At 46.0% G+C, this 27,520-nt stretch overlaps 1 protein-coding gene across 1 annotated transcript in view; it reads left to right on the top strand.

The window, feature by feature from the left end:
- The first annotated feature begins 419 nt into the window (after positions 1–419).
- The window catches only part of Chmp4b (charged multivesicular body protein 4B), a 39,793-nt gene continuing 12,692 nt past the window's right edge, over positions 420–27,520 (top strand). The window contains exon 1 of the mRNA XM_041670989.1: positions 420–788. Within this exon, the coding sequence (XP_041526923.1) occupies positions 599–788 (190 nt within the window). The 5' untranslated portion in view covers positions 420–598. The remainder of the gene's footprint in view (positions 789–27,520) is intronic.

The raw sequence follows: 27,520 nt of genomic DNA, 5'->3' as shown, positions 1-27,520 counted from the left end.
CTCTTTGTAATAGCTGTTTCTCAGCCAGGCGGTGGTGGCGCAAGCCTTTAATCCCAGCACTCGGGAGGCAGAGGCAGGCGGATCTCTGGGAGTTCGAGACCAGCCTGGTCTACAAGAGCTAGTTCCAGCACAGGCTCCAAAACCACAGAGAAACCCTGTCTCGAAAAACAAAAAACAAACAAACAAAAAAAAAGCTGTTTCTCTCCCTGTTCTTCCGCCTCTACGGAACACATGCCAAGAAGACTACGTTTCCCAGCATGCCACCTTGCCCTTTGACCTCGGCGAGACTAAAAAGGTGCGCCGTCGTACGCCACGAGCCGGAAGACTCGGACTCCCGGCATGCAGCGCACGGTGCTCCCTTAGACTCGAGGGGCTGCGGGCGCGTGATGTTCTGGGAGCTGTAGTCAGCGGCGCGTTGCCCTGACGGCCGGCCCGGCCCGGGCGTGGGGGCTTGTGGGAGGTTGCGCGGCCGGGCCCAGCTGCGGGGCGGAGGTGAAGGCGAGGCCTGCGGCTGCGGGGAGCGGCGGGGCCGGGAGCGGGCGCCGGAGCTGAGTCGAGCCGGAGCAGGCGCCGGAGGCCGGCGCGGCGAGCAGCAACCATGTCGGTCTTGGGGAAGCTGTTCGGGGCTGGAGGGGGTAGGGGGAGCAAGGGCGGCCCGTCCCCCCAGGAGGCCATCCAGCGGCTTCGGGACACGGAGGAGATGCTTAGCAAGAAACAGGAGTTCCTAGAGAAGAAGATCGAACAGGAGCTGACGGCTGCCAAGAAGCACGGCACCAAAAACAAGCGCGGTGAGGCTGCCCCGACCCCATCAGACTCTCCACTTCCTCTCCTAAGGCTCCCCAGGCCCGGACTCCACTTTGTCTGACTCGTTTCGGGGTGGGGGGGTCTCCTTCAACCCTGGAACTCTTCGGCTAGACTGCTTATGGTACCTCTCCCGGCCAGGGACCCCTTTCCACCAGACTCCTGTGTCTCCTTGAGCCGGCTCTCTTCCTCCATCGGGCTCCTTTCAAACTCTTCCCTACCGTATCAGGCCTTTCCTGACCCAGATCTCACAGCACGTTAACTCCGTGCTCAGTCTGTTCCACTGTCTTAACTGTGTTCTTCTCTCTCCGGCCTCACCCACCTTACCAGCCACTGCGTCCACTCCCACCCTGGCTTATTTCGTTTCCGCACCCTATCATTTATGTGTCTCGGTACACCTCTGCCCTCCTCCGAGCCCTGGAGTCTGGTCTGGAGACTTTATGGAGAGAAAAGAGGATTGGGGAGTGAGGAGACCCTCTGGTACCCACTCTGTTCACTTGTTGAGTGAAACTGGACAAGTTTGAGACCTCATTTTCCGCACCCACTAGGTAGGATCTGGCCTCTGTGAGGCCCAAGATGTCACTATCCCAGTGGTTCTCTTTTGCTTTCCTCACACCCCTGCCTTTTCGGAGCTTCCGTATTGTAAGCCTGACCTCTGTGACTCACCACTACTTTCTTGCCCTTCCTGAATTAGAAAGAAGGCGAACTCTGCCTCAATTGGCCCAGTTCAGCCCTGTTGTGATTGCTATTTACTTCCTGTTGTGAGTCTGTCTAGAAAAGTGCCTTGTGGTTCTCTCACGGAAATGAATGTGAGAACGCTTTAGTGACGATAAAGAATGTCAAAACATTCCGCTTTTTTCTTGGGGTGTGTATGAGGGTGTGTTTTAAGATAGGGTTTCTCTGCGTAACAGCACTCGCTTTGTGGATCAGGCTAGTCTCGAACTCCCTGAGGTCCACCTGCACTGGTTAAAGAAAGGCATGCGTCACCACCGCCAGGCAGATGCTCTTGTTTTTTTTTTGGTCACAGCAGTGTGAGCATGAATCATAGCGTGGCAGTTCTTCCTTTGAAGGTGGGCCAAAGGTGAGAGGGGGTTTAGGAGTCATACAGCAAGTGTTTAACCTAAAAAGTTCTCAGGGAAGTTTGTTCTGGGATTGGGAACTAGTGGGTTTGTCCTTCCGGAAGGATATCTAATACCTAGCACATGGCAGGGTCTTAACTAACGTTGTGAACATCTGCTTGATATTTTCTCATGATATGATTGATGGTCTGTCCTGAGGATGCTCCTCACTGATAGCAACCATTCTGGAACTTCTGAGCACCCAGTGCATCCAGTCAGATTCATAGAGGGAAACCAAAGAGCCTCCACTTTAGAGAGAGAGACTGGTTGTGCCCGTCCCTGTAGGCCTGTAACCCAGCACCTGGGAGGCAGAGGCAGGAGGGTCAAGGTCGTCCTTGTTTATGGAGCAGTTAGAGGACCAACCTGGCTGCCCAGAGAGACCCTGTCTCTAAAAGAGATAGCTAGGTTGGGCAAGACACTAAGGGAAGAAAGTGACCCTTTTGGAGATGTCAGTGGTGAGCATTCAGCGAGAAAAAGTTGGTTCACAGTGAGCAGGAAGGGTGCTGTTTGGGTAGGATGGTCTTTAGAAGGTTATAGTTGGAACTGAGGTTTGGTTTTTTGTTTTTTGTTTTGTTTTGTTTTGTTTTTTTCCGAGACAGGGTTTCTCTGTGGTTTTGGAGCCTGTCCTGGAACTAGCTCTTGTAGACCAGGCTGGTCTCGAACTCCCAGAGATCCGCCTGCCTCTGCCTCCCAAGTGCTGGGATTAAAGGCATGCACCACCACCGCCCGGCGGAACCGAGTTTTTTTGAAGGAACCACCTTTGGGGGACTTTTTCCCTGCTGGGAGGACAGCACAGGGATGGCTGGAAAGTTGGCAAGATTTAAGAAATTGAAAGATCTCTGTCTCTGGAACGTAGTGATTGAGGGGAGACTGGAGTAAATAAAAGGAGGGTGTGGGTCTTGAATGGCTGACAGAGTTTGTATTCTGAGTGGATGGAAAGCTTTTGAAGGGTGTTATTCTGAAGCAAGTACTAATCATTAGTAAGAGTGTTAAGCATCTGGCTGCTCTCTTGGGGGGGGGGGGTGCAGTCCATCTGTGGGCCGGACACCAGTTGTAGCTGTGGAGACGGAGAGTAGGGCTGTGCTCCTTAATCAGCTCTTTTCTCTGACAACTCTCCCTTAATCAGGGTCCTCTTTCCCCGGCGGTAATTAGTCCTGGTTTTTGCCAGTCTGCATGTTTGAAAGCTGGCCTCTGTACAGTGGAGTGGAGGAGAGTGTCCGTGTACATCCTCCCCATCCCATAGGATGCAGAGCACAGCAGCTGCCATATGGTAAGAGATCAATAGCTCAGAGCTCCTGGTTGAGGGCTAGCTTAGTTTCTGCAGTTGTAGAGGTGACTGAATGGGCTCTCAAGATGCTTGTAGAGAGAAAGCAACCTCAGCCGAAATAACTTTCTTCAAAGTGGTGTCTGTCTCTTTGAGTTTGCCTGTGAGGGTACAGGCTTCTCTTCTTTTTATTGTCCTAAGGTCTCATAGTTGTGTGTTCTTGTCCTAGGACCTAACCCACTTCCTCAGATGCTGCTGTGGGTTTTACCACCACCACATATGTACCATTTATTTACTGAATCAGGACTGCGTTTGGACTCTGAGCAGCAGAGCTGAGAAAACACAGCCTGTCTTCCTGGGAGAATTCAGGATTGGAAATGTGGGGCTGGGCAGGGCCAGGAGTAATTCTAGAAGTCAGTGGTGAAGTATGTTTAAAGGATTGAGGTTACGAGAGGTGGGGGAGCTTCTTGTCTGGAGCGAAGGGAGGAGGCTCTGTGGAGGAAGGAGAATGAAGTGGGTCACCAAGGGTTTAGTGTGTTGAGGAGCAGCAAGAATGCCTCCCAGTAGGAGTCTGAGACAGGACACTGTAGCATGAATTCGAATTGTTCTTAATAATAAAAACCCAGAGTCACATATAGGGGTTGATGCTGAAAGATCAGAGAAGCAGAGTGGCCAGCCACTAGTTCCTACCTCTACCAATGCTCAGACCAAAGGGACGATCCTGTCTTTATGACTCCTCAGACCGCACTGAGCTCCTGTCTCCTCCTGCTTTATATTCCTCTCTCTGCCCAGCCATATCCCTTTCTGTCTTCACCTCCCTTGTGCTGGGATAAAAGGTGTGTGACTCCCAGGTGCTGGGATTAAAGGTGTGAGCCACCACCGCCTGGCTCTGTTTCTCTTGGATTGATCGTCTTCTTCTGTCTCTTGAGTACTGGGATTAAAGGTGTGTGCTACTGCTTCCTGGCCTCTGTGGTTAACTAGTGGCTCACCTCTGCACTCTCATCTCCAGGCAAGTTTTATTTGTTAGGTTACAAACAAAATGTCACTGCAGGATACGTTGTATGTAATCTTGGAGAGTGGCTTCTAGCCTTTGGACCTTGCCCTGGATATGTAGAGAAGCCATTGGTGCTTCTTTATAGTAGAAGATCTTATCCATTTGGGTTTTGAAAGGACATTCTGAGCAGCAGCATAAACAGAGGTATGTAAACTGACCAGGGAGGAACTGAGGCAGGAGTAAGGTATAAGATTAGGAGGCAGAGGCAGGGTGGTCTCTGTGAGTTTGAAGCCAGTCTGGTGTACATAGCTAGTTCCAGGACAACTAGGGCTACACAGAGAAACCCTGTCTTGGAAAAAAAAAATAAACACAATAACAAAAACCAAAAGGGGGGTGTTGGTAAAAGAAGGGAAGAACAGGAAGGAACAAGAGGAGAGACTGAGGCATATGATCATCTTTCTTGGGGAACTAACAAAGTACTACCTATGCAGGTGTCCAGGAAGTTTGGGAGATTCTTGTTGGTAGGCCTCAACTTGAGGCTGGTTTCTGTTATAAACCATATAAATCTGATCAGTGGTAACTGTCAGATAAGTGCCTTCTATCCTGTTCTTTCATACATCTTAGGTGATACTCACCTCAGCCAGGTAGGAATATTTCACAAGTGAAGATAAATTTAGGTCTCCTGGATGGCAGGGTCTGTGTCCTGGTCAGGTCTGTATTCTTAGCACTGAGCAGGGGAACTAGGACCAGAGAACATGAGAATGAATATATGACCAAAGGAAGGGAAAAGGAATTGGAAAAAACATGTGACCCAAATTTTGTTCTTATCTGTGGAGCCACTGCCTGGGATGCAGTGCAAATAATGAGTTCTCTCTCCAGCCCCTTTACTTTAGAATGAAACTGTTATTGTTGCCATGATCATCCTATTATTATTATGTGGGGGTACTCAGGGCACAGCAGACGTGAGTGGTTAGCAGACAACCTTCAGGAACTGGTTCTCTGACTCTACTTTTGTGGTTCAAACTCAGCCATCAGACTTGTATAGCTAGCACCATCTGAGCCATCTTGCCAGCTCCTTGTTTTAATATTTTTTTAAGTGGAGTGTGGGCAATGAGGGGGTGGGACTTGCTGTGTATAGCCCAGGCTACCCTTGAACTTGTGACTCTTTGCCTCAGCCTCCTGAGTGCAGGGATTCTGAGTTACAGGTGTGTATCATCGCATCTTTATTTTTTTAGTGTCTCTTTGTGTAGGACAGTTTGATGGAGTTGGTTCTCTCCTTCCACCATGTGGGTAGGGGTTGGGGTAAACTCAGGTAGTCATGTTTCTAGGCCAGTGCCCTTTTACCTGTTGAGCCGACTTATTGCCCCAGTTTCCTATCTTTCTCTGGCATGGCGGCTAATTAAGGACATATCTACTTAGGTAGTTCAGATCTTCTCTCCTTATTTTAATCAAGACGAAAGGAGCTTGTCGGAAGGACCTATTTTAGTCACACAGTTGTGTAAGATTATGGTGGTCACATCCTGTGTTGGTACATTTGTATAGATACATGGAAGCAAGTCAATCCATAGACTGTTAGGTTCCGCTGAGAATGTTGGACCAATGTAAAGGCCAGGATCTTACGGGAAACACATCTTCATTAAGTTCTGCTCATTGCTGACATCAGGGTAGCATCCTCATGTTTAATAAAGTCACTAATTCATTAGCATATGGAAAGGTGTCTTACTAAATTACATGGATAGTGAATGTGGCCTTTTGGTTCTTGATATCATCTGAAAACCATAGTATCTTAATAGTGTGTGCCAGCTGAACTGTCTGTCTTATCCCAGAGACCCTTGGATGGAAAACTTGAAACTCACCCAGGAACTAAGCAGTGGGAATTTCCCTTGATGACATTTTAGCTTCTTGTTTTAGGACATAGTTTTATTTATTTATTTATTTATTGATGGAGGAAGGTCATTGGTTAAATAAAAAGAAACTGCTTGGCCCTCATTGGTTAGAAGATAGGTGGGAGGAGTAAACAGAACAGAACGCTGGGAGGAAGAGGAAGTGAGCTCAGACTCCACAGCTCTCCTCTCGGGAGCAGACGCCTCAGAGAGACACCATGCTTCCAGCTCCCAGGCAGACGCACGCAATGAAGCTCTGACCCAGGATGGACATAGGCTAGAATCTTCCCGGTAAGCGCACCTACAGGCGCTACACAGATGATTAGAAATGGGCTAAATTAATATGTGAGAATTAGCCTAGAAGAGCCTAGATAGAAATGGGCCAAGCAGTGATTAAATGAATACAGTTTGTGTGCTGTTATTTCGGGCATAAGCTAGCCAGGCAGCCGGGGTGCTGGAGACGCAGCCCCGCCACCCTTATTACTACAATTTATTTATTTATTTATTTACTTACTTATTTATTTATTTATTTTGGTTTTTCGAGACAGGGTTTCTCTGTGGCTTTGGAGCCTGTCCTGGAACTAGCTCTGTAGACCAGGCTGGTCTCGAACTCACAGAGATCCGCCTGCCTCTGCCTCCCGAGTGCTGGGATTAAAGGCATGCGCCACCATCACCCGGCCTATTTATTTTTTAAGACAGATGGAGTATCAGAGAGGCCCTATGTGTTTGACTGTTCAAACATACTGCTGTCTTTGATTCAAATGAAAATATCTTTTTTTTGTAAGAAGATTACATGCTCATGTGTGCATGTTTGTGTGTGAATATTTGTATATGTGGAGGCCAGAGGTCAACCTTGAGTGTCATTCCTCGGGAGTTATCTGTCTTGTTTTATGAGACTGGGTCTTCCACTTGGACCTGGCCTGGCTGGCCTGTCAGCCTCAAGGATTCTTCTCTTTCTACTTCTGCAGTGATGGAGTTACAGATAGACTTCACCCTTCCCAGCTTCCCCTGGCTGCGTGATTTTCCCCAGTGTGTGTGTGTGTGTGTGTGTGTGTGTGTGTGTGTGAGAGAGAGAGAGAGAGAGAGAGAGAGTGTGTGTGTGTGTGTGTGTGAGAGAGAGAGAGAGAGAGAGAGAGAGAGAGAGAGAGAGAGATATGAGTGGGGGGGCATCCTTGTCTATCTCTGCCTCCTGAGTGCTGGTACTAGAAGTGTGTGCCACCAGGGATTGTTTTACAAGAGAAAGAGAACTATAATGGTCTCCACCTGTGATCCCAGCACTTGGGTGGAGTGAGACTTATTTGTTTTGTTTTTCTTACAAACAGGGTTTCTCTGTAGCTCCGAGTCCTGTCCTGGAACTCACTCTGTAGACCAGGCTGGCCTCGAACTCACAGAGATCCATCCACCTTCCTGGCATGAGCCACCATCACCTGGTGAGACTCTGCTTTTTTTTTTTTTTTTTTTTAAAGTAGGCCGGGCGGTGGTGGCGCACGCCTTTAATCCCAGCACTCGGGAGGCAGAGGCAGGCGGATCTCAGTGAGTTCGAGACCAACCTGGTCTACAGAGCTAGTTCCAGGACAGTCTCCAAAGCCACAGAGAAACCCTGTCTCGAAAAAAAAAAAAGAGTAGAACCGAGACAGAATGTTCAAAAACAACTTTAGTGCCGTGTGTGCATGCAGGTCTTTGATCCCCACACTCAGACTGAAACAGGATTTCCATGAGTTTGAAGCCAGTCTGGACTACAGAGCCAGTTCCTGGCCAGCCTGGACTAAACCAACAGGTGCTTTAGGTTTAGTCATTGAGGGTGGATGATCATATACGTTAGTCATTGAGGATGGATGGATGATTATATTTGGAAGGAAAATCTGAGCACAGCAAGAAGCAGTCTTAACTGGATATGGCGCTGGCCAGCATCTAAGGCAATGGGCTCAAGTCAGCAGGCCTTTATTGTGCTCCTTCTAGGAGGAGGTCCACGCAGTGGTACAGGTGGACAGTTCCGTTTCCATGCAGCTTTCCTTCCTGTCGTCAGCGCCTAGAAGCTTACTCACCCTGAATCCCATCTCCCTTTGTGAGAGGAATGCTGTGACTTCCTTTACAGGCTCTGCAGGAGACAAGCCAGCACATATGTAGTACTGAGCAGGGCTAGCACATGGAGGGGTATGTTTCCTTCCTTGGTTTTCCACTCACAGTCATGAGCCCTTCAGTCTTCGGTAAGGACTCTGCCTTCTCCCTCCTGTGGGTATTCCTAACTCGGCAAGGACAGTGCACACAAGTGACAGTGATGAAGCGTCAGAGAGATGATGACTCTTTCCTGGACATAACTGCTTCATTTTATCCTGGGCCCAGGTTCCCTTTGCAAGAGCCATTAACCCCCATTGACCTGCCCCAGCCCCCAGCTGACAGGATTTGCATTAGGACCTCTGGCCTGTGTTATAGCTTAGTCTGTCCTAGACAGCTCTGCCTGTGAGATTACTTTCCTACCTAGGCTAAGAGCTGTCTCTTAAGTTGGATCAGTTAGGATGGTCCCCTGTGGGGAAGCCGCCTGGGCTGAAGTCAGAGCTTGGGATCTGATACCAGACAACTGTGGACTGGAAACCGGACAGGTTTGGCATCGTCCTGCTGCAGAGGACAGATGTGAACTCGCCAAGTCTGCACTTCTCTAATACAGACAGATGTTTCTATTTCTTCTGTTATCCTTTGTGGATGTTCACCATTCAATGGTGGGTGCTGCTGAATACTCAGAATATTCCAGCATGGGTCTGAACAACATAGCTCAGAACGTTCAGGGTCCTGCCATTTGCTTAGGGATTTAGTACAAGCTCTTGGGCCAGGTAATTCCCCTATCACCAAGCCAGATCTTCTTCTCCTCAAAAAACAATTGTATTTGTGTGTGTGTGTGCCCGCCCGCGTGTGTGTGTGCCAGCTCGCGCGCACGCTGAGCATATGTTGTATCATTGAACTAAATCCCTAACTCCCTTTCAGCCCTTTAAGGAGTCTTAGCTGAAGGTTAAATGATTGAAATTAACACGAGTACCTGAATGGCTTGATTCTCCCATAGCTGGTATTTCCAGATTTACCTCCTCCCTCTTCCTTATAGGGCAAAGGAAAGCTGTACATCTGGTTGGTTGTGATGTTTAGATCAAAAGATTAGTGATATGAGTTAGTGGAAAAGGTGCTAGGTTTGCGGTCAAAAGACCTAAGTTCGGGGGCTGGAGAGATGGCTCAGTGGTTAAGAGCATTGCCTACTCTTCCAAAGGTCCTGAGTCAATTCCCAGCAACCACATGGTGGCTCACAACCATCTGTAATGAGGTCTGGTGCCCTCTTCTAGCCTGCAAGCATACACGCAGACAAAATATTGTATACATAATAAATAAAATATATAAAACAAAACAAAAAGACCTAAGTTCACAGTTTGCCCCTGCCTCTTGGCACTCTGGAATCTTTATTTATTTATTCATTCATTCATTCATTCATTCATTTATTTATTTATGGGTTTTTGAGACAGGGTTTCTCTGTAGCTTTGGAGCCTGTCCTGGAACTAGCTCTTATAGACCAGGCTGGTCTTGAACACGAGATCCGCCTGCCTCTGCCTCCCGAATGCTGAGATTAAAGGTGTGTGCCACCACCAACCGGTTTGATACTCTGGAATCTTGCCCAAGTTTCCCTATTTTTATGGAGTACAGTATTTGCTATACATTCTTGGTGTTTGGTATGACCTGTGATAACATCTGGGGGGATTGTTAGAAATGAATACACAACAGGGTGGTGGAGGTGCATGCATTTAATCCCAGCATTTAGGAGACAGAGGCAGGCAGATCACTGTGAGTTGAGGCCAGCCTGGTCTACAGAGTGAGTTCCAGGACAGCTAGGACTGTTGTACAGAGAAACCCTGTCTTGAAAAAGAAAAAAAATTGCAGACATAGAGGCCACATCTTGACTACCTAAAGCAGAACTGTTATGGAATTCCTATGTAATTTGTATGTTCCTTGAAGTTTGAGGCATGTGCATGTGTGCGGGTGTACACACACACGTACATCTACCACGATGCTTGTGTAGAGGTCAGAGGACAACTTTTGGGAGTCATTTTTCCTTCTGCATTGAGGCTCGATCTCCCTTGTTCTGTGCTGCCCTGGGTGCTTGCATACTGCAGGGTGGCAGGCTTGTGAGCTTCTGCTTACTGTGTTGTCTCTGGGTGGTCCAGGATTACAGATGTTTGCTACCACATCTGGCTTTTTTTTTTTTTTTTTGTGAGTTCTAGGGATTAGAACTGAAGTAGCTGTTCTTGCATGGCAAACATCTTTACCCATGAACTATCTAGCTGGCCTTGTGGAGTTTTTTGTTGTTGTTTTTGAGACAGGGTCATACTTTGTAGCATAGGCTGACCTTAAATTGGTGATTCTTCTGTTTTAGCCATCTAAGTGCTGGGATTTCTGATTTGTACCACCGTGTCCGAAAAGTTTGAGGGATTTTAAAGCCAGTTTGGATAGAATATAACCTTGGGGGAGATTTGTGACTGCACTCTTGTAACTCAGCTGGCCTTGAACTTTGCCTCCATCTCCCAAATATTGGGGGTGACAGGCATGTACCACCATGGCCCAGTGACACTCCAAGTCTTTTGGTCTAATTACTTCTTAGGTAGACATGTGTTTAATTTCAAGGACTGTCTATTTTTAAGTACTGAAGGACCAAACCTCATAACTTATGTTAGCCAAGGACCCCACTACTGAGCCACACTCTTATCCCTGTGATAGTTGGGTTTTTCTTTGGGCTGCCCACCAGATCCCAAATAAAGACACAGAGACTTATTATTAATTATGAATGCTTGACTTTAGCTCAGACTTGTCCCAGTAGCTCTTTTAACTTAATTTAACCTATTTTTACTCATCTACAGTTTGCCTCGGGGCTTTTACTCTTCTTTTATTCTATATTCCTAGTTCCTTGCTTTCTCCACTTCTGGGTGGCTGGCCCACCAGGCATCTCCCTGGCATCTTTTTTTTTTTCTTCTTAAGCTTAAATTCCTCTTCCTACTTACTCTCCCTGCCCAGAATTCCTGCCTATACCTCCTCCCTTGTAGAAGTTAGTTTGACTTGGGAAATAACCAGGCTAGCTGAAAGATAAAACAATTGTATTTTTATTTATTATAAAGGGAAAACTCATGAAACAGGAATGAGGTCCAAGCTCAGCTGTGCTGTGAGGGAATCACACAGAGAGGGGGCATCAGGGTCGTGAGCTGTAAAGCCACACCCTAACTTGGTCCCACCTCTTAAAGATAATTGGTTGGCAAAGATTCCCCATCACTTCCCCCTTTTGTCTAAACAAGAGCAATCTAAAACCAATACAAAACTATATACAATAGGAACAGATATCATGTATATAATTACAACCAACATAAACAATATTAATCAAGGAACACATGATAAATGTTTTTTTATTTATTTATTTATTTATTTATTATGTATATAATATTCTGTCTGTGTGTATGTCTGCAGGCCAGAAGAGGGCACCAGACCTCATTCCAGATGGTTGTGAGCCACCATGTGGTTGCCGGGAATTGAACTCAGGACCTTTGGAAGAGCAGGCAATGCTCTTAACCACTGAGCCATCTCTCCAGCTCGATAAATGTTTTAATAGACATTCTATTCCAAAGACTCTAAGTCCTGCATTGGAAATAGGCTTGGCTAAATCATGAGAGGAAGGTAACTACAACTATCTAATCTTCAACCCCATCGAGGGCCTGAGAAGGGAAACAATATTACTTTAGTAGGCAGGAAGTGCAGTCAAGCAGCTTCCAAAGTGAGGAGTATATGACGGAGACAGTTGGCTACCTGAGAAATCACCCAAAGTCTCATTTACAATGTTGAAGCAAACAACTTTGGCTAAGGTCTAGCGTAACTGACAGACCGTTTTCAGAGGCAGGAAATTTTTTAGAACTGTTTTACCCTGTTTTGGCGAAGTTTGGCAGTCGTTTTTCTTGTGTCCTGCTTATCCAGTCCAGATACTTTGTCAGTAGTCGAGGTATGGGCAGTTCCTTGCCCAAAGGCCAATTATGCCAAGAAGAAAACAAACTCTGAGTAGAATGTCTTCGGTGCTCAACATTGTCTCGGGAGTAGATTGGTGCTGTCAGGAGCAATCATGTCTCATGTTAACAGAACCCTAAGTTATTTAAATGCCATGTTCTACAGATCCTTAAAGTGGTTGAAGATTACCTATCTAGGCAAAATACAATCTCTGTGTATCTAAAGGACCTAATTAATCTGACTGTATGTATAACAAACATGAACAACTATTGATCTATAATATTTAATACTTGTATAACTTAAAACTAAGACTTCATGTCAGACTATTAAATAATCTGTAAACAAATGTGCAGCAAATGAGGACAGTGACCTCAAAATATAAACAATGTATAAGTATCTTGATCAGAGGTAAGAATAATATATAATGCAATATGAAATATATCCTAAAAGTTGTATCAGTATACAAAATGTCCTAAACAGAGGTAGAAACATGCATGTATACAATCTGACAGAATAACTTTACATAGGTGTACAAATATTGTAAACAGAAATAACAAATATAATTTGAACTTGTATCAGTATACAAAAAAATTAATGTAAATTATTCATAAATAATAGCTTACAAGTATTTACTCTAATACCCACTATTATTATTGGTGTGAATAAAGATAATTGGTTGGCAAAGATTCCCCATCACTCTGTCACTGTTGGCCAAATGCAATACATCTTTACATAGTTAAATATTCCCCTACATGAACAAATACAACACATCTTTATATAGTTAAAAAATATTTCAGGGGCTGGAGAGGTGGCTCAGAGGTTAAGAGCACTGACTGCTCTTCCAGAGTTCCTGAGTTCAATTCCCAGCAACCACATGGTGGCTCACAACCATCTGTAATAAGATCTAATACCCTCTACTGGCCTATAGGATATATGTAGGCAGAATACTGTATATATAATAAATAAATAAGTCTTTTAAAAAAAAATATTTCAGCCGGGCGGTGGTGGCGCACTTGGGAGGCAGAGGCAGGGGGATCTCTGTGAGATCGAGACCAACCTGGTCTACAAGAGCTAGTTCCAGGACAGGCTCCAAAACCACAGAGAAACCCTGTCTCAAAAAAGCAAAAAAAAAAAAAAAAAATTCACAACATAAACAAATACAACACATCTTTACAGAATTAAACAAATGCAGTGCATCTTTGCATAGTTAAACAAATATTCCACAATACCTGTTTGTTTGTTTGTTTTTGGACTCCTGGTCCTTCTGCCTCTGCTTCTGGGGTGCTGGGATGACATCCACCTGATTTATGGGTGATGCGGAGTAAACCTGGGGCTTGTGCACTACGAAACAGTTCACCAACTGAGTACATGCCTAGCCCAGAAGGTATTTTTTTTTTCTTTCTTTCTCCCCCTCTTCAGTTCTAGGTATTAAAACTCAGGGTCTCACATGCTAGGAGAGCCCTCTAAACTGTAACCCCAGCCTTATCAGTTCTTCCCAAAGAGAGTTTCACTATTTCTGTCTAGATTGACCTTGAAGTTGTGGCCCCAAGCTCCAGAAGGCCTGGGATTACAGATCTGTACCACTAGGTTCTGCTCAAGTGATGATCTTAAAGAGAAGGCACTGGGAACTGGCTACATTCTTGTGGTGATGAGGAAGCATGCTTTAGTGGGAGAAGTATGCTGATACTGTCGTAGTTGCTAGGCAGATTGCAGGCAGTGGTCAGGCCATTGCTCCGGAGGAGTTTGCAATCTACTTGAAGTGATAAACAGATAGTCAGGGTATAGAATGATAAATCTGTTCTAGAAACATCTTCAGAAACACTTGGCACTGTGCGTGATGGCATATGCCTTTAGTCCAGCACTTGAGAGGCAGGAGCAGGCAGTTCTCTTAGTTCAAGGACAGCCAGAGCAGAGCTGGTACACAAAGAAATCCTGTCTCAAAAAAACAAAATAAAAAACCCAAACAACCCCCCCCCCCAAAAAGCAGAAGTACTTGGTAATGCATTGGCAGGAGCTAGAATAGAGGTGAGGGGAGAATCCTTGACATTTATGTTTTATTGGATAGTTATTATGGAGACGGATAGAATTTTAGGCAGAAAGAAACATTGAAGTGTTTGAATTTACTTGGAATTAATAGATTTATATATATATATATACATACCTATACAAATATACATATATATACATATATATGTATATATATATATATATACATACACACATCCATACATCCATACACTAAAGGCTTATTTTTATATGTATGGGTGTTTTGCCTGCATGTATGTCTGTGCAGTGCTCATGGAAACTCTAAGAGGGAATTAAATCCTCTAAAACTGGAGTTTCAATGATTGTGAGCCATTGTATGAGAGCTGAACCCAGGTCCTCTGCAACAGGTGCACTCAATTACTGAGTCATCTCTCCAGCCCCAGTAAAAAAAAAAGTTTTTAGAAAGAAAAACATGGAAGTGTATGCTGTGCTTTGGTGTGTGTGTGTGTGTGTGTGTGTGTGTGTATGCAGCTCTGGCTGTCATGGATTAAAGGTGTGCTCCACCACTGCTCAGTTTATGTGCTGTGCTTTTTAAAAGCTATCTGAATCAGGAGCACCAGTGTTGGAGGGGATGTAAGAATGGATTGATGTTTATCTCTGTTTAGTAATAAAATAATTAACACTGGGATCTGTTTTAAGGCATTGTTTGTTCTGATTATTAATTTGCTTCATTGGTTCAATTAGATCAATTAATAAGTTGTTTTGCTTCCTGTAAAAGGAAGTAGGAACAAAAAACCCTAGGAATGGATTCTTGATTATCTTCATAAGCTAGAAATGTGAATTCTTTGTAATCCTAATGAGATCCAATAGTTACAAACATGAAAACAGGATCTGTTTCTCTGTGGCCCTGCTGCTCTTCCTGATCAGCCTATAGAGGAGCGTCTCTTTAGATAGGCTGCCTGATCATAGGACTTAGATATGATGACTGGAATGGCTGACATTTAAAAAAGAAGTTGTTTTCTCTGTGTGCGTCTGGCTGGCTGCCTGCCTGCCACAGGTGTGGGTGCCTCTGGAGGCCAGGAGAGGGAGGAGTCAGATGCCCTGGAGCAGGAGTTACAGGCACCTGTGATCTGAAATGGGTGCTGGGAGCTGAACTGGGGTCCTCTGGTAGAGAAGAAAGTGCTCTTAGCCATGGAGCTCTCCAGACCCAGGGCTAACTTTTAAAATCAATATGATTACTAATCACACACTCTCTCTCTTCCTTTTTTTCCTTCCTTTTTTGTTTGTTTGCTTTTTTGAGACAAGGTTTCTTTTTGTAGCCCTGGCTGACTTGGAACTTGGCTCTGTAGAGCAGGCTTGCATTGAACTCAGAGAACCGCCTGTTGCTGCCTCTGAGTGAGCAATTTCAAATTGCTAATTTCTTAATTTTTTTCTCTCGTGGACCCATTGCTTTAGACTCTCTGGAGCATTTTCCCCATTAGAATTTGCAGATAGGTAGCTCATTGTCACTATTGCTTGACAATTCTGGAGTTAGATGGTCTGGACATTCATGTCTTAGGAGTCAATTGCTATCAGTCTGCCTACTGTTCAGCTTGTTGCTCCTAGGGAAAATGCCATATACTTTACAGATTTGGTCACTTTTTCAGTCTTTTCAGTAACCCCATGCATTGAATGGTGTCTCCCTTTTTTTTTTTTTTTTTTAATTTTTCGAGACAGGGTTTCTTCATAGCTTTTTTGGTTCCTGTCCTGGAACTAGCTCTTGTAGACCAGGCTGGCCTCGAACTCACAGAGAACCGCCTGTCTCTGCCTCCTGAGTGTTGGGATTAAAGGCGTGCGCCACCACCGCCCGGCGGTGCCTCCCATTTTAGAGATGAGAAGCTGAAGCTTGGGTTACATGAACCACTGGGGCCACACAAATCACCCCAGAGCTAGGAGTTGGGGCTCCTGGGTGCCATCCCAGGGTGGGCTGTTTATTTCTACGTTCCACCCAGTTCTGCAAACATTTTGAGCACACTGTGAAGCTGTCTGCGAGGGCCATCTGGGACACAGTTGTTAGTCTATAGAGGCATCCAGCTAGCTCTCAAACAAGTGGTATTCAGTCACTGTGGCAAGAGACGGAAGACTTCAGACTGGGAGAGTCAGGCAGTGGCAGGAGTGCACATGTGTGGGGGTATTTCTGAGCTGGGTCTTGGTAGATGAGTGGGGTGCGGAAGAAACTAAAGAGTAGGACCATTCCAGGTAGAGATTGTGGAAGGCCTGTGCCGAGATTAGCATGTGCCGTGTGTTTTGTGGAAGATGGGAGGGTGAGGAGAGTTAGGCTGCAGGCTGCCTCAGAAAGCCCTAGGAGCTGAGTCAGAGAGCTTGAGTTGTGTTGGTTCAGACGGAGGACTTTCTACCTAAACTGCAGCACTCTGAAGGGCTTTGGGACAGGGTGGGTAGAGGAGCTGCTTGCTGTCTTTAAGGGAAGTCCTAGCTGTCACCACTCTTGCTCTTGTTACTTTGCCCTGATTTTCCTTGTGCTGAACAGAGGAAGGATAGCACTCCCCACCCCAGCCCCTTGCACACACTCTGAGCACGCCGAAGTTAGCAGGCCAGTCCTCGCTGTATAAACCGCCTTGACCCACCCTCGTTTAACTGGCAGGCTCACTGATTGCCTGGCTGGTTCACCTGATTAACTTTTGATTTTTAGAATTATTTCATATCTAGGGTTAGAGAGAGCACTTGCTGTTCAATATCATCCAAGGCCAGTTCCCAACACCCACTTTGGAAGTTCACAACCTCCTGTAACTCCACCTACAGGGGAATCTAAAACCTCTGGCGCTTTACCAATGTACATGTACACACAATTAAAAACAGTAAAAATAAGCCAGGTGTGTGCCTTTAATCCCAGCACTTGGGAAAGAGAGGCAGGCAGATCTCTGTGAATTCAATGCCAGTCTGGTCTACATAGCAAGTTCCAGGGCAGTCAGGGTACATAGAGAGACCCTGTATCAAAGTGGGGTGGGGGAGCTGTGTGTGGTGGAGCATGCCTTTAATCCCAGCCCTTGGAAGGCAGAGGCAGAGGGATTTCTTAGTTCAAGGTTAGTCTTGTCTCCAGAGTGAATTCCAGGACAGCCAGGGCTACACAGAGAAACCCAGTCTCAAAAACAAACAAACAAACAAAGGGGGGGGTATTTGCTGGAGAGATGCCTCAGCAGTTAAGAGCACTGGCTGCTCTTCAGAGGACTTGGTTTCAATTCCCAGTGCGCATATGGCAGCTCACAACCATCTGTAATTCCAGTTCCAGGGAATATGACACTCTCCTACAGATGTATGCGTGCAGGCAAAACACAAATGCACATTAAATAAATAAATCATTAAAAATGCTTTTTTTTTTTTTTTTTTTTTGGTTTTTCGAGACAGGGTTTCTCTGTGGTTTTGGAGCTTGTCCTGGAACTATCTCTTGTAGACCAGGCTGGTCTCGAACTCACAGAGATCCGCCTGCCTCTGCCTCCTGAGTGCTGGGATTAAAGGCGTGCGCCACCACCACCCGGCTTTAAAAATGCTTTTTAAAATTATACATTTTATTTTGCATATGTGTTTTTGCCTGTCTGTATATATGTAACTATGTGCACTATGTGTATACCTGGTGCTCATAGAGGCCAGAAGAGAGTGTTGGATCTCTTGGAATTGGTGTTCCAGGTGGTTGTGGGTTGCTTTGTGGGTACTGGAGTTGAATCTGAGTCCTCTGCCGGAACAGCAAGTGCTCTTAGCCATTAAGTCATCTTTCTAGCCCTGTAAAAATTATTTAATCTTCCTTGTATCCTTTTTTTTTTTAATCCAAGGCAGAGGCAATTAGTTCTCTTGGATGACAATGACCTCTGTTTCTACAACCATACATTTCCAATTAAGCCAGACTTTTATCTCACTAACAAAATATCTGGGTGCCTAGCCACCTAGCTTTCCTGCCTGAGTGATCCCTGCATCGCCCACAGAGGTCAGAGCACTCAGGTTCTAGTTGTAATACTGTGTATTTTAGGGCAAGCACCTTCTCACTTTAGGTCTTTGCTTTCTCAGCAGTAGAAGGAAGACAGACAGCGTTCCCATTCTCAGAGTCAACAAGGGCCACATTACTGTGGCCTCCAGAGAGCCGCGTGTGGCTCCAAGCAGTTTGGCTGTGTAAAAAGATGAAGTATGTCAGCCTTCATTCTGTTGGCTGACAGCTTGGTCAGCATAACCCTGCTCATTATAAAGTCTCGGGCAGCCACAGGCTGTTTTGTAGAAGGTGCTGAGGTTTTTCCGTTTTGATTCCCTAGTTGAGAGGCTGGGGCTGGCTAATGCCTTTCAGCTGCTCCCCTGAGCCTGAATCGGCAACAGCACAAATTCAGGAGGGCGTTTCTCCTGACTCCCAAGCTTTCTTGGGATCCATAACAGGCTAGCCATTTGGTGAATCAAACACAGATTTCTTTTTGTTCGAGCAGCCTCAGGTTTTACTGAACAAAAAACTTAACAGTGACCAATTAAACCCTAGGGATACATCCCTTGGCAGGATTTTACTTTCTGGTGACCTACCTGTGAAGTTGTCAGGCATAGAGGACTTGTCTCCTATGTAAGAATAATGGAGAAAGGGACCAGTTGTTAATAACGAGTTGCCCTACCTTGAGTGTTTTTAATTAAATATACTCTACTGTCAGGTGGTGCTTGAGACCCACCCTATCTCTTCTGGGATGCTGGGGGTATCAGGAAAAGCAACAGACTTCTCCAAAGGCCTCAAGTGTTCAGTGTAAGCCTCTCTTAATATGGAAAACATTTACCGTCTGCTTCTAAATTAGAACCTTTAAAACCTCAAGTCCCAGTAGTGCCCTCCTAGTGGCTCCTTTTTATTGACTTGCACAGTACATTGTTGTCTCCTAAGAAACTTTAGGAAGCCAGAGAACTCAGGGGCTCATTTTTGTCACATAGGAGGTGTCCCAGGCCCAAAGAGGCTAGGTGACTTGTAAACAGTGACCCAACTCACTGCAGACAAAACAAGAATGGAGTCCGTTCGTGGTGCTTGTTCCAATGAGTTCTGTCATGATGCTTTTTGACAGACAGACTAGCACCGTGGCTCAGTGTTGCCAATCCCGCCAGGATGGTTTCGAAAATACCGTTGCCATGTAGAAAGCCAGCATGGAAGAGATGGAATGAACAGTTGCTATTCTGGGGTTTGTTTTCTTTGGAGTTCTAAGTGGCTGTAGGTGGTTTGGCCTGCTGGCACAGCCTGGGTGGAGATGACAAACTCAGGGCTGCTACTGCTGCATTTCTGCTGGTGACAAGACTAAGAAGACATTGGCTTTCACTCTGAGCAGTTCCTCCTGTAAGGGTCGCACTAATTCCCCCTTTCAACCCACGTAGGATTTGGGAGGATTTAGAGACCTCAGGAAAAGTTGGCATAGCAGTGTATACGGGTTCTTTCTTTAATTTTTTAAAACGATTTGCTTATTTTTATTTCATGTACATTGGTATTTTGCCTGCATGGATGTCTGTATGAGGGTCCCAGGTCCACTTCCCCTGGAACTGGAGTTACAGACAGTTGTGAGCTGCCATGTGGGTGCTGGGAATTGAACCCAGGTCCTCTGGAAGATCAGCCAGTGCTCTTAACAGCTGAGCCATCTCTCCAGCTCTGACTCTGTGTGTGTGTGTGTGTGCTACTTGAAATGTATGTAAAACAGATGAGTCTGAAGAGTATAGCTTAATTAGTCTTTACCAATATATAATTGTGTAAACTCCCTTCTCTCTTTAAGCTGTCTAAAGTGTGTGACACACACACACACACACACACACACACACACACAGTGTGCCAAGTGCATGTAGTGCTTTGGATTCACAGGAGGAGTCAGTGCTGAGCCATTTCTTCATCTTCCCGGCTGGTTCTTTGTACTCTCATGCTCTATGGAGAGGTGCAGGTTCTGCCTCAGCTGTGCCTTCCTCCCTGGGAGGTAGACAGTCACAGAAGCAAGCAGTCCCTCTTCCTCTTTGGCCCCAGACTCCCAAAAGCTGACTTCTCTGAGTCTGCAGGGTGAACGACTACACATCTGAGATGGTTTTGGCTTGAATACCTCTGCTTTCTTCCGTTGGATAGTTTAAAACATGAGACTTTCTTTTTCTTAAGTGAAAACAGACCCAAGAGCAAGTTTTCCGTTCCATCTTGAAGTACAGTGGAAGTTTTAACTGCTGGAAGGTATGTGGAAGAGCATGTCCAAATTAGGTTCCTAGTGACCCACTTTTATGAAGGTTCCTAAGGTGGAGTCGGTGTGGAGAGGCAACACCCTGGGATGTCTCAGTACCCTGGGATGTCTGAATGCTGCAGCCTTATCATGCACTCGTGTAGACGGTAGATAGGGAAGAAGACAGGCCATGACTCAGTCTGGCTGAATATTGCTCAGATAGATTCTAACAAGTCCCTGTCTCTTAGAAATAAAAACGACCAGGGGTTATCTGAGTTTATCCCCATTTTACAGATAAGAGAATGAACACTTGTGGCCAGAACCGGATGTTGAGTCATGGATGGAAGAGGGTGGTAGCGAGAAGGGGGGTGGATGGTATGGTAGGAGTACCCCTCTACTCCCAGAGTTTGGAACCAGGAATAGCCAAGGGTTTAGGAGGTAGGGCAGGCAAGGAAGGTACTAACTGTAAGTTATCTGAGGGGCAGGCCCAGGGAGCCATGGATATACCATGCCAGATTAAAAATTGTGAGTGGCTGGAGGATTTTCATGGTTCACCTTCTAGTATTAGTTCTGACTGCCTTAGCAGAATACTGTATACCAGGTAGCTTAGCAGAAAAGTAGCTTTCCCACAGTTCTGAGATTAGAAGTCCAGGATGAGGGTTCTGGGCAATGGTCTTCTTCTTGGCTGTCAATGGCCTCTCTGTCCTCACATGGCCTTTCCTTGGCCATTGCCCATACCTGGTGTGTGTGTGGTGGTGGGGCGGGGCGAGGGAGAGCTGGAGTGGCATGGGGAGGGGAAGTCTTGACAGCTAGCCAATTCTCCAGCCTCCCTAATTACCTCTTAAAGGCCCCATCTCCAAATACTGGCACATCAGAGGTTAGGGCTTCAGCCTGTGAGTGGGGAGACACATCAGCCCATAGCACTCGTTTTTTACTTCTGATTGGCTACTTTGATCTTGGGAGATGGGGTGTTTTTCTTTTGCAGGCAGCCTGCTTTCTTTTTTTTTTTTTTTCTTTTTTGGTGTGCACGTGCGTGTATGTGGAGTTCATGTTTTCATCGTGGCCATGTGGAAGTCTGTGGTTGACACCGACTGTCTCCTGGATCACTTCCCAGCTTATATTTTGAGGCAGCACGTCTTCGCTGAAGCTGGAAACACCATTTGGCTAATCCTGGCTGGTCAGTTTGCTGTGGGAGTTCCTTTTCCACTTTCCTCTGGGACCACGAGTGTACTGGCACCCTCACCTGCCTTTTTACAGGAGTGCAGATCTCCTGTCTTCATGCTGTGTCAAGTGCTTCACCCTCTGCAATTACCCCAATACCTCGCTCTCCTTTTAATATCTCTAGTCTGTCCTTTAAATCTTTTGTTTTTGTTTTGTTCTTTGTTTGAGACAGAGTTTCTCTGTAATAGTCCTGGCTGTTCTGGAGCTCACAGAGATCCGCCTGCCTCTGCCTCCCAAGTGCTGGGATTAAAGGCGTGTGCCACCACTGCCTGGCCTTTAATCTTTTACAATTATATTTATTTTATGTATGTGTATACATATGTACACAGGCACATGCCATAGTAGTACAATGTAAAGGTCAGAAGACAGCTTAGGAGTCAGTTCTGTCTTCTTTTGAGGAGGTCCTGTAGATGGAACTCAGGTCATTAGTCTTCATTTACTGAGCTATCTCATCTCCTCCCTCTTGCTTTTGAGACAATGTTTAACAACTCAGGCTGACTTGAATTTACTATATAATTGGGGATGTCCTTGAACTTGTGATTGTCCCACCTCTGTACTTTCTGAGATTGTACCCATATTGCTGGGATTACAGATGTGCGTTACAACACCTAATGTATGGGATTCAGAAGCTAGAACCCAGTACACCATGTGTGTTAAACGAGCATTCTGTCATCTGAACTATATCCTCACACTCTTTTCTTGTCTTACCTAGCTCAGGCTGACCTAGAACCCCTGGTGACCCGCCCATCTTTGCCTCCTCCTGCTGCTAAGATTGTTCTCAGTCAGGAACCCTTCCTGACCGCTTTCTGCTCTGCGTTCTTATTATGCTTCCAGTCTATGACCAAGCACTGCTGTGTCTTGCTGAAGGGAGCAGAGATTATTTTCATCCAGTATTTCAATTTCTCATAATTCCGTGCAGTTTGGAGTTTGTCCTCCAGTTTTGTTACTCTCATGTGCATGGCGTATCTTGTCTGCTGTGAAGGGAAGATGGGCGATAGGCTCATGACCAGCCTGTTGTTGGGTTCGGTGCTGGAGGTTGACCTCAGGGCTTTGCAGATGCTGGCCAGGTGCTTTCCAGCCTCAGCCTTGGAATATAGCTAACAACGTGAACTTCTTATCCTCTTGCCTCTAGACTAGGATTATAAACGTGTGCCACCATGACTGAGTTTTGCAATGCTGGGAATGGAACCCAGGGCTTTGCAAATGCTGGGCAAATACTCTGTCACCTGAGCTGCATCACCAGTGTCCTGTTCTGTGTTTTAATTGTGGTAAAATGTATATAACACAAAAATTACCGTTTTAATGATTAGTAAATGTACAGCCTTGTGATATTAAGTACACTTACACTGTTAAACTACTCTGTGTTTACTCCTTTTAATTTTTTTTATGTGCACTGGCATTTTGCCTGCATGTATATTTGTGTGAGGGTGTCAGATCCTCTAGAACTGAAGTTACAGACAGCTGTGAGCTGTCTTGTGGGTGCCGGGGATTGAACCTGGATCCTCTGGAAGAGCAGTCAGTGCTATTATCTCTCCAGCCCCTGTGTTTACTCTTAGTAAACCTGTTCTTATTTTTGGTTCCTTCCTGCCATTAAGATGAGCTGTTTCTCAAAACGGACCAGATAGTGAAGGGGTCTGGAGTCAGAGGAACTGAGCTGGAATTAGGCTTCATAACTTGCTGCATGCAATTGTTTTGATTTTCTTTTGAGACGGGGGCTGAGTACATCAGGCAGACTTGGAACTCCCTGAGGGTGGCCTTGATCAGGAGAGTCTCTTGCTTCATCTCCGGAGAACTGGGATTGGGAGCAGAGCAGCAGGCCTGCTGTGCTTTAGTTAGAGGTGCTGGCATTAGTTATGCTGCAGCAAAGGGCTTTATTGGCTCACAGGCCTGTGGGAAAGGGCAGGGTGGGTCTGGACTCGTTCTGCCAGTCACCTCCATTCTCTTGGCCCCCTCCTCCAAGCGTAGTCATGGCAGCTGGCCAGTATGGTTTATAGTTTTCTTCCTGGAAGAGAAATTTCTCCTACCTCGTTTTCTCTCCCATCGGAGTTAGAAAACTCACTCAAGAGGATTTTGATTGGCTCCTGGGGTCATGTGTTCACAAGAAGCCAATCACTACAAACCAGAGCGTGTCAAGTCTGGATAACAAGCCTGCCTCACCTTGTGATAGGGAAGCAGTCTGTTTGCCAAGGCTTGGGCATAAAGGGACCGTCCTTAGAAAAACAGTTGTCCATCTCATCTCTTCTGTTTCCCAATCTGGCCTATTGCCCTGTTCAGGTGTTCTTTCCCAGCCCGAGCAGGGCTTGCAGGGGAGGCAGCAGACCCTGGCTTCTGCTCCCAAGGCCCACTTGTTCATCTGCTACCTATCAGGATCTGCTAAGTACCCTGCCCAGGGCTTGAACTTCCTGTGCAAGAATGTTTGTCTCCGATCTCTTGCTGTGTCCCAGGGATCCTGAGAAATTGGGATGCATTCTAGTTAAGCTGCATGCAGAGCAAAGGGAGACATGCATCAGGGTTCCGGGACTCTGAGGCTCTTTGCCCTGTTTCCCTGCTCCCGTTTGGACAGGGGAATGATACGGCTTTGCAGCCCTCTACCTGTGGCCGACTGACTCGGGAAGGCCGGTCTGCTTTGGTCTCGTGCTCCACTTCTGACAGTTGCACACACTGGGAGCGTTTTCTGCTGACATTCCTCTTTCCTCACTTCCACATAAATATCCCCAGCCCCCAGCTCTCTGTTGTCACCTCAGTTGCCAGGGCACTCATGCTTGCTCAGGCAGAAGGGGGCTTTTGTTGGCATGGATTCAATTGGAAGCAGAAGAAGAAAAGCCAGTTGGAAAAGAAACTGCATCCCAGCCTGGGAATGGAAATCAAGCGCAGGCAGTTTCTTTCTGTCTCAGCCTAGGCTGGTCACCCAGGCTAAGGGCGTCTAGCCCAGGGCCTGACTGGTAGGGGAGGAGAGCATCATGCTTTCTTCTCTGGTCAGGACCGGCCACACAGCACAGAGCAGAGGTTGCAGCCCTCAGCGCACTGCCATTCCCTCTGGAAGACATTGGCTGTCACTTTTTTGCTTGTATTTTTTTCTGTTGAGAAAGTTGTATAAATGGTAACAACTTGGGAAGTATCTTGCATGTCTACCCACTCTTTGTTTCCCCCGAGATTCCCAGGTATAGACCTAGAGGAGGGCTCTGAGATACCGACAAGCCTGTGCATTGTGATACACATACCCAGAAATGGTAACTGTTAGGAATGGTTACCTTTAGATCCTGTGCTCTTAGTTTTGTTTATTTGTTTATGTGTTGTAGTCCTACTGGTCAGAGGGCAGGATGATCACAAATCCCAGCCCAGCCTGGCCTTCATAGTAAGGCTATGTTCAAACAGAACTAAACTAAACAAAAAATTACCACAACTACCTGGGTCACATCTTCATTAAATGGATTTAGAAAATATGAATTTAAATGTTAGGTGTTGTTTTGATATTTAGAAGCCCACAGTCCTACAGAAAGATCTGATGCTTTTCCCTTCAAGACCTGTCTTGTCTTCTCTGAGTCACTGGTCTGAGAAATGTTAGTCATCTACTCCCCTGGCTCCCCATCTAGCCCCCAGGTTCCCTCCCCTTTCCTCCCTGCTGTGTGTTCAGATACAGGCCCATGGAGTCATCCTCCGTGTGTGTCTCAGGTTTAAGCCATCCCTTCTCTCCAGCCCCTCCCCATTGAGTCCCTCTGCCCTGTAATCTGTTTCCATTGCTGTCCTGTTTTGAATCTTTCGGTAGCTTCCCATTAACCCTGGATAAAGTTCCCCAGCAGCTCTTTGACAGACTTGCTCTGTAGACCAGGCTGGCCTCAGACTCACAGAGATCTGTCTGCCTCTGCCTCCTCAGTACTGGGATTAAAGGTGTGCACCACCACCACCCAGTTTCAATTTAATTTTTTTTAAAAGTTGCATTCTAGCCGGGCGGTGGTGGCGCACGCCTTTAATCCCAGCACTTGGGAGGCAGAGGCAGGTGGATCTCTGTGAGTTCGAGGCCAGCCTGGTCTACATAGGGAGTTCCAGGACAGGCTCCAAAGCTACAGAGAAACCCTGTCTCGAAAAAACCAAAAAAAAAAAAAAATTGCATTCTAGCTGAGCGGTGGTGGCTTACACCTTTAATCCCAGTATTTGGGAGGCAGAGGCAGGTGGATCTCTGTGAGTTTGAGGCCAGCCTGGTCTACAGAGCTAGTTCCAGGACAGGCACCAAAGCTACAGGGAAACCCTTACTCGAAACCACCCCCCCCCCCCAATGCATTCTCTTTATCTATTGTGTGTGTGGGGTCAGAGGACAACTTGTGGCTCAGTTCCTTCTTTTCCCGGTGTGGGCCCCGGGGTGTTGAGCGGCAGTAGACACCACTACACACTACCATATCTCTCCCATGTACCTTTGTGGGGGTATGTGTTGCTTTTTTGAGATAGGTCTCTCATACAGCCCTGGCTGTCATGGAACTCATTATGTAGACCAAGCTGGCCAAGAACTCAGAGAGATCTGCCTTTCTCTGCCTCCTGAGTGCTGGGATTACGTGGTAGGCTTTAAACTCTATTATCTTGTTGTATTATTCATCAATATTTAAATAACTAAAGGCATGATTACCTATGCATTTGTCCTTTGTGATGCTTTTCATTGTATACCTTTCTCTTTTCATGTGCTGACTCAGAGGGTTTGTGTAACGAGGAAATTTTTTTGTTTTTTTGTTTTTGATGAACTCTTTATTTTACTCTTGTTTTTGAGAAATTTTGCTGTGGGACTTTTTCCTTTCTTTTTTTATTTTTTTATTTTAAGAGTTTGGCCTGAGATAGAAACCCTCCTACCTTAGCTTCCTAAGGCCTGGGTTACAATCATGCCCCACAATGCACAGCTGGTTCTGGTACTTCCGTTTTTTTTTTTATTAAAATTATTATGAGTGTGTGTTCGTGCAAATGTACATGTGTGTACTGTATGCTTGTGAGTGCTGGTGCCCATGTGGTACAGTGCACATGTGGAGAGGAGAGGACGTTTTCCAGGCGTTGTTCTCGTCATTGTAGGTTCCCGATGAACTGTGGGTAGAGCCCAGTGGTAGAGCTCCAGCGCTACAATAACTGAAATCGTTGTCCCACTGGCATCTTCTCAGGACAGGGCGTCTTGTAGCCCAAGCTGGTCTTGAACTCCTATACATAGTTGAGGATTATCTTGAATTTCTTTCTTTAAAAAAAATTTATTACAAGCCAGGCAGCACACGCCTTTAATCCCAGCACTCAGGAGGCAGTGGCAGGCGGATCTCTGTGAGTTTGAGGTCAGCCTGGTCTATAGAGTGAGTTCCAGGACAGGTTCCAAAGCTACAGAGAAACCCTGTCTCAACAAAACAAAACAAAAAAACCAAACGCCCCCCTCCCCAATCTGCATTTTTTTGTGTGCAGATATTCCATGGAAATCAGAGAACAACTTGTAGAAGAAGACTCTCTGTGTACTCCATCAAACTCAGGTTACCAGGCTTGGTGGCAAGTTCCCGTATCCCACTGAGCTATCTCTCAGCCCTGACCTTGAACGTCTGGTCCTTTTGCCTCCACATCCTGAATGCTGGGATCACAGGCGTGTGCCACTGTACATAGTTTATGTCTAATGGTTGGACCCAGGCATTGGCCAAGGTTTCTGTCCTGCCCTGTCCCACTGCTGATCAGTCCCAAAGAAACACACAGAGATCTACATTAGTTATAAACTGTTTGCCCTATTAGATCAGGCTTCTTATTAACTTCTATAACTTATAATTCTTATCTGTGTTACCCACGTGGCTTGGTACCTTTTATCAATGAGGCAGTCTTATCTTGCTTCCAATGTGTCTTGATGATTGTAGACTCAGCCTTTCCTCTTCCCAGAATTCTCCTGTTCTGGTTGCCCCACCTATACTTCCTGCCTGGCTGCTGGCCAATCAGCGTTTTATTAAAATACAAGTGACAGGATAAAAGACCATTGTCCCACAGCACCCAGGGTTTCGTGTTTACTGGACAAGCACATTTACCAGCTTAGCAGCCCCTGTGTGGTTACCGAGTCA

The sequence above is a fragment of the Microtus oregoni genome, unplaced genomic scaffold, assembly GCF_018167655.1.
Source record: "Microtus oregoni isolate MIOR12 unplaced genomic scaffold, Mior012 000020F_ref0000438, whole genome shotgun sequence".
Taxonomy (NCBI): domain Eukaryota; kingdom Metazoa; phylum Chordata; class Mammalia; order Rodentia; family Cricetidae; genus Microtus; species Microtus oregoni.
This window is presented reverse-complemented; position numbering and strand designations above follow the sequence as displayed.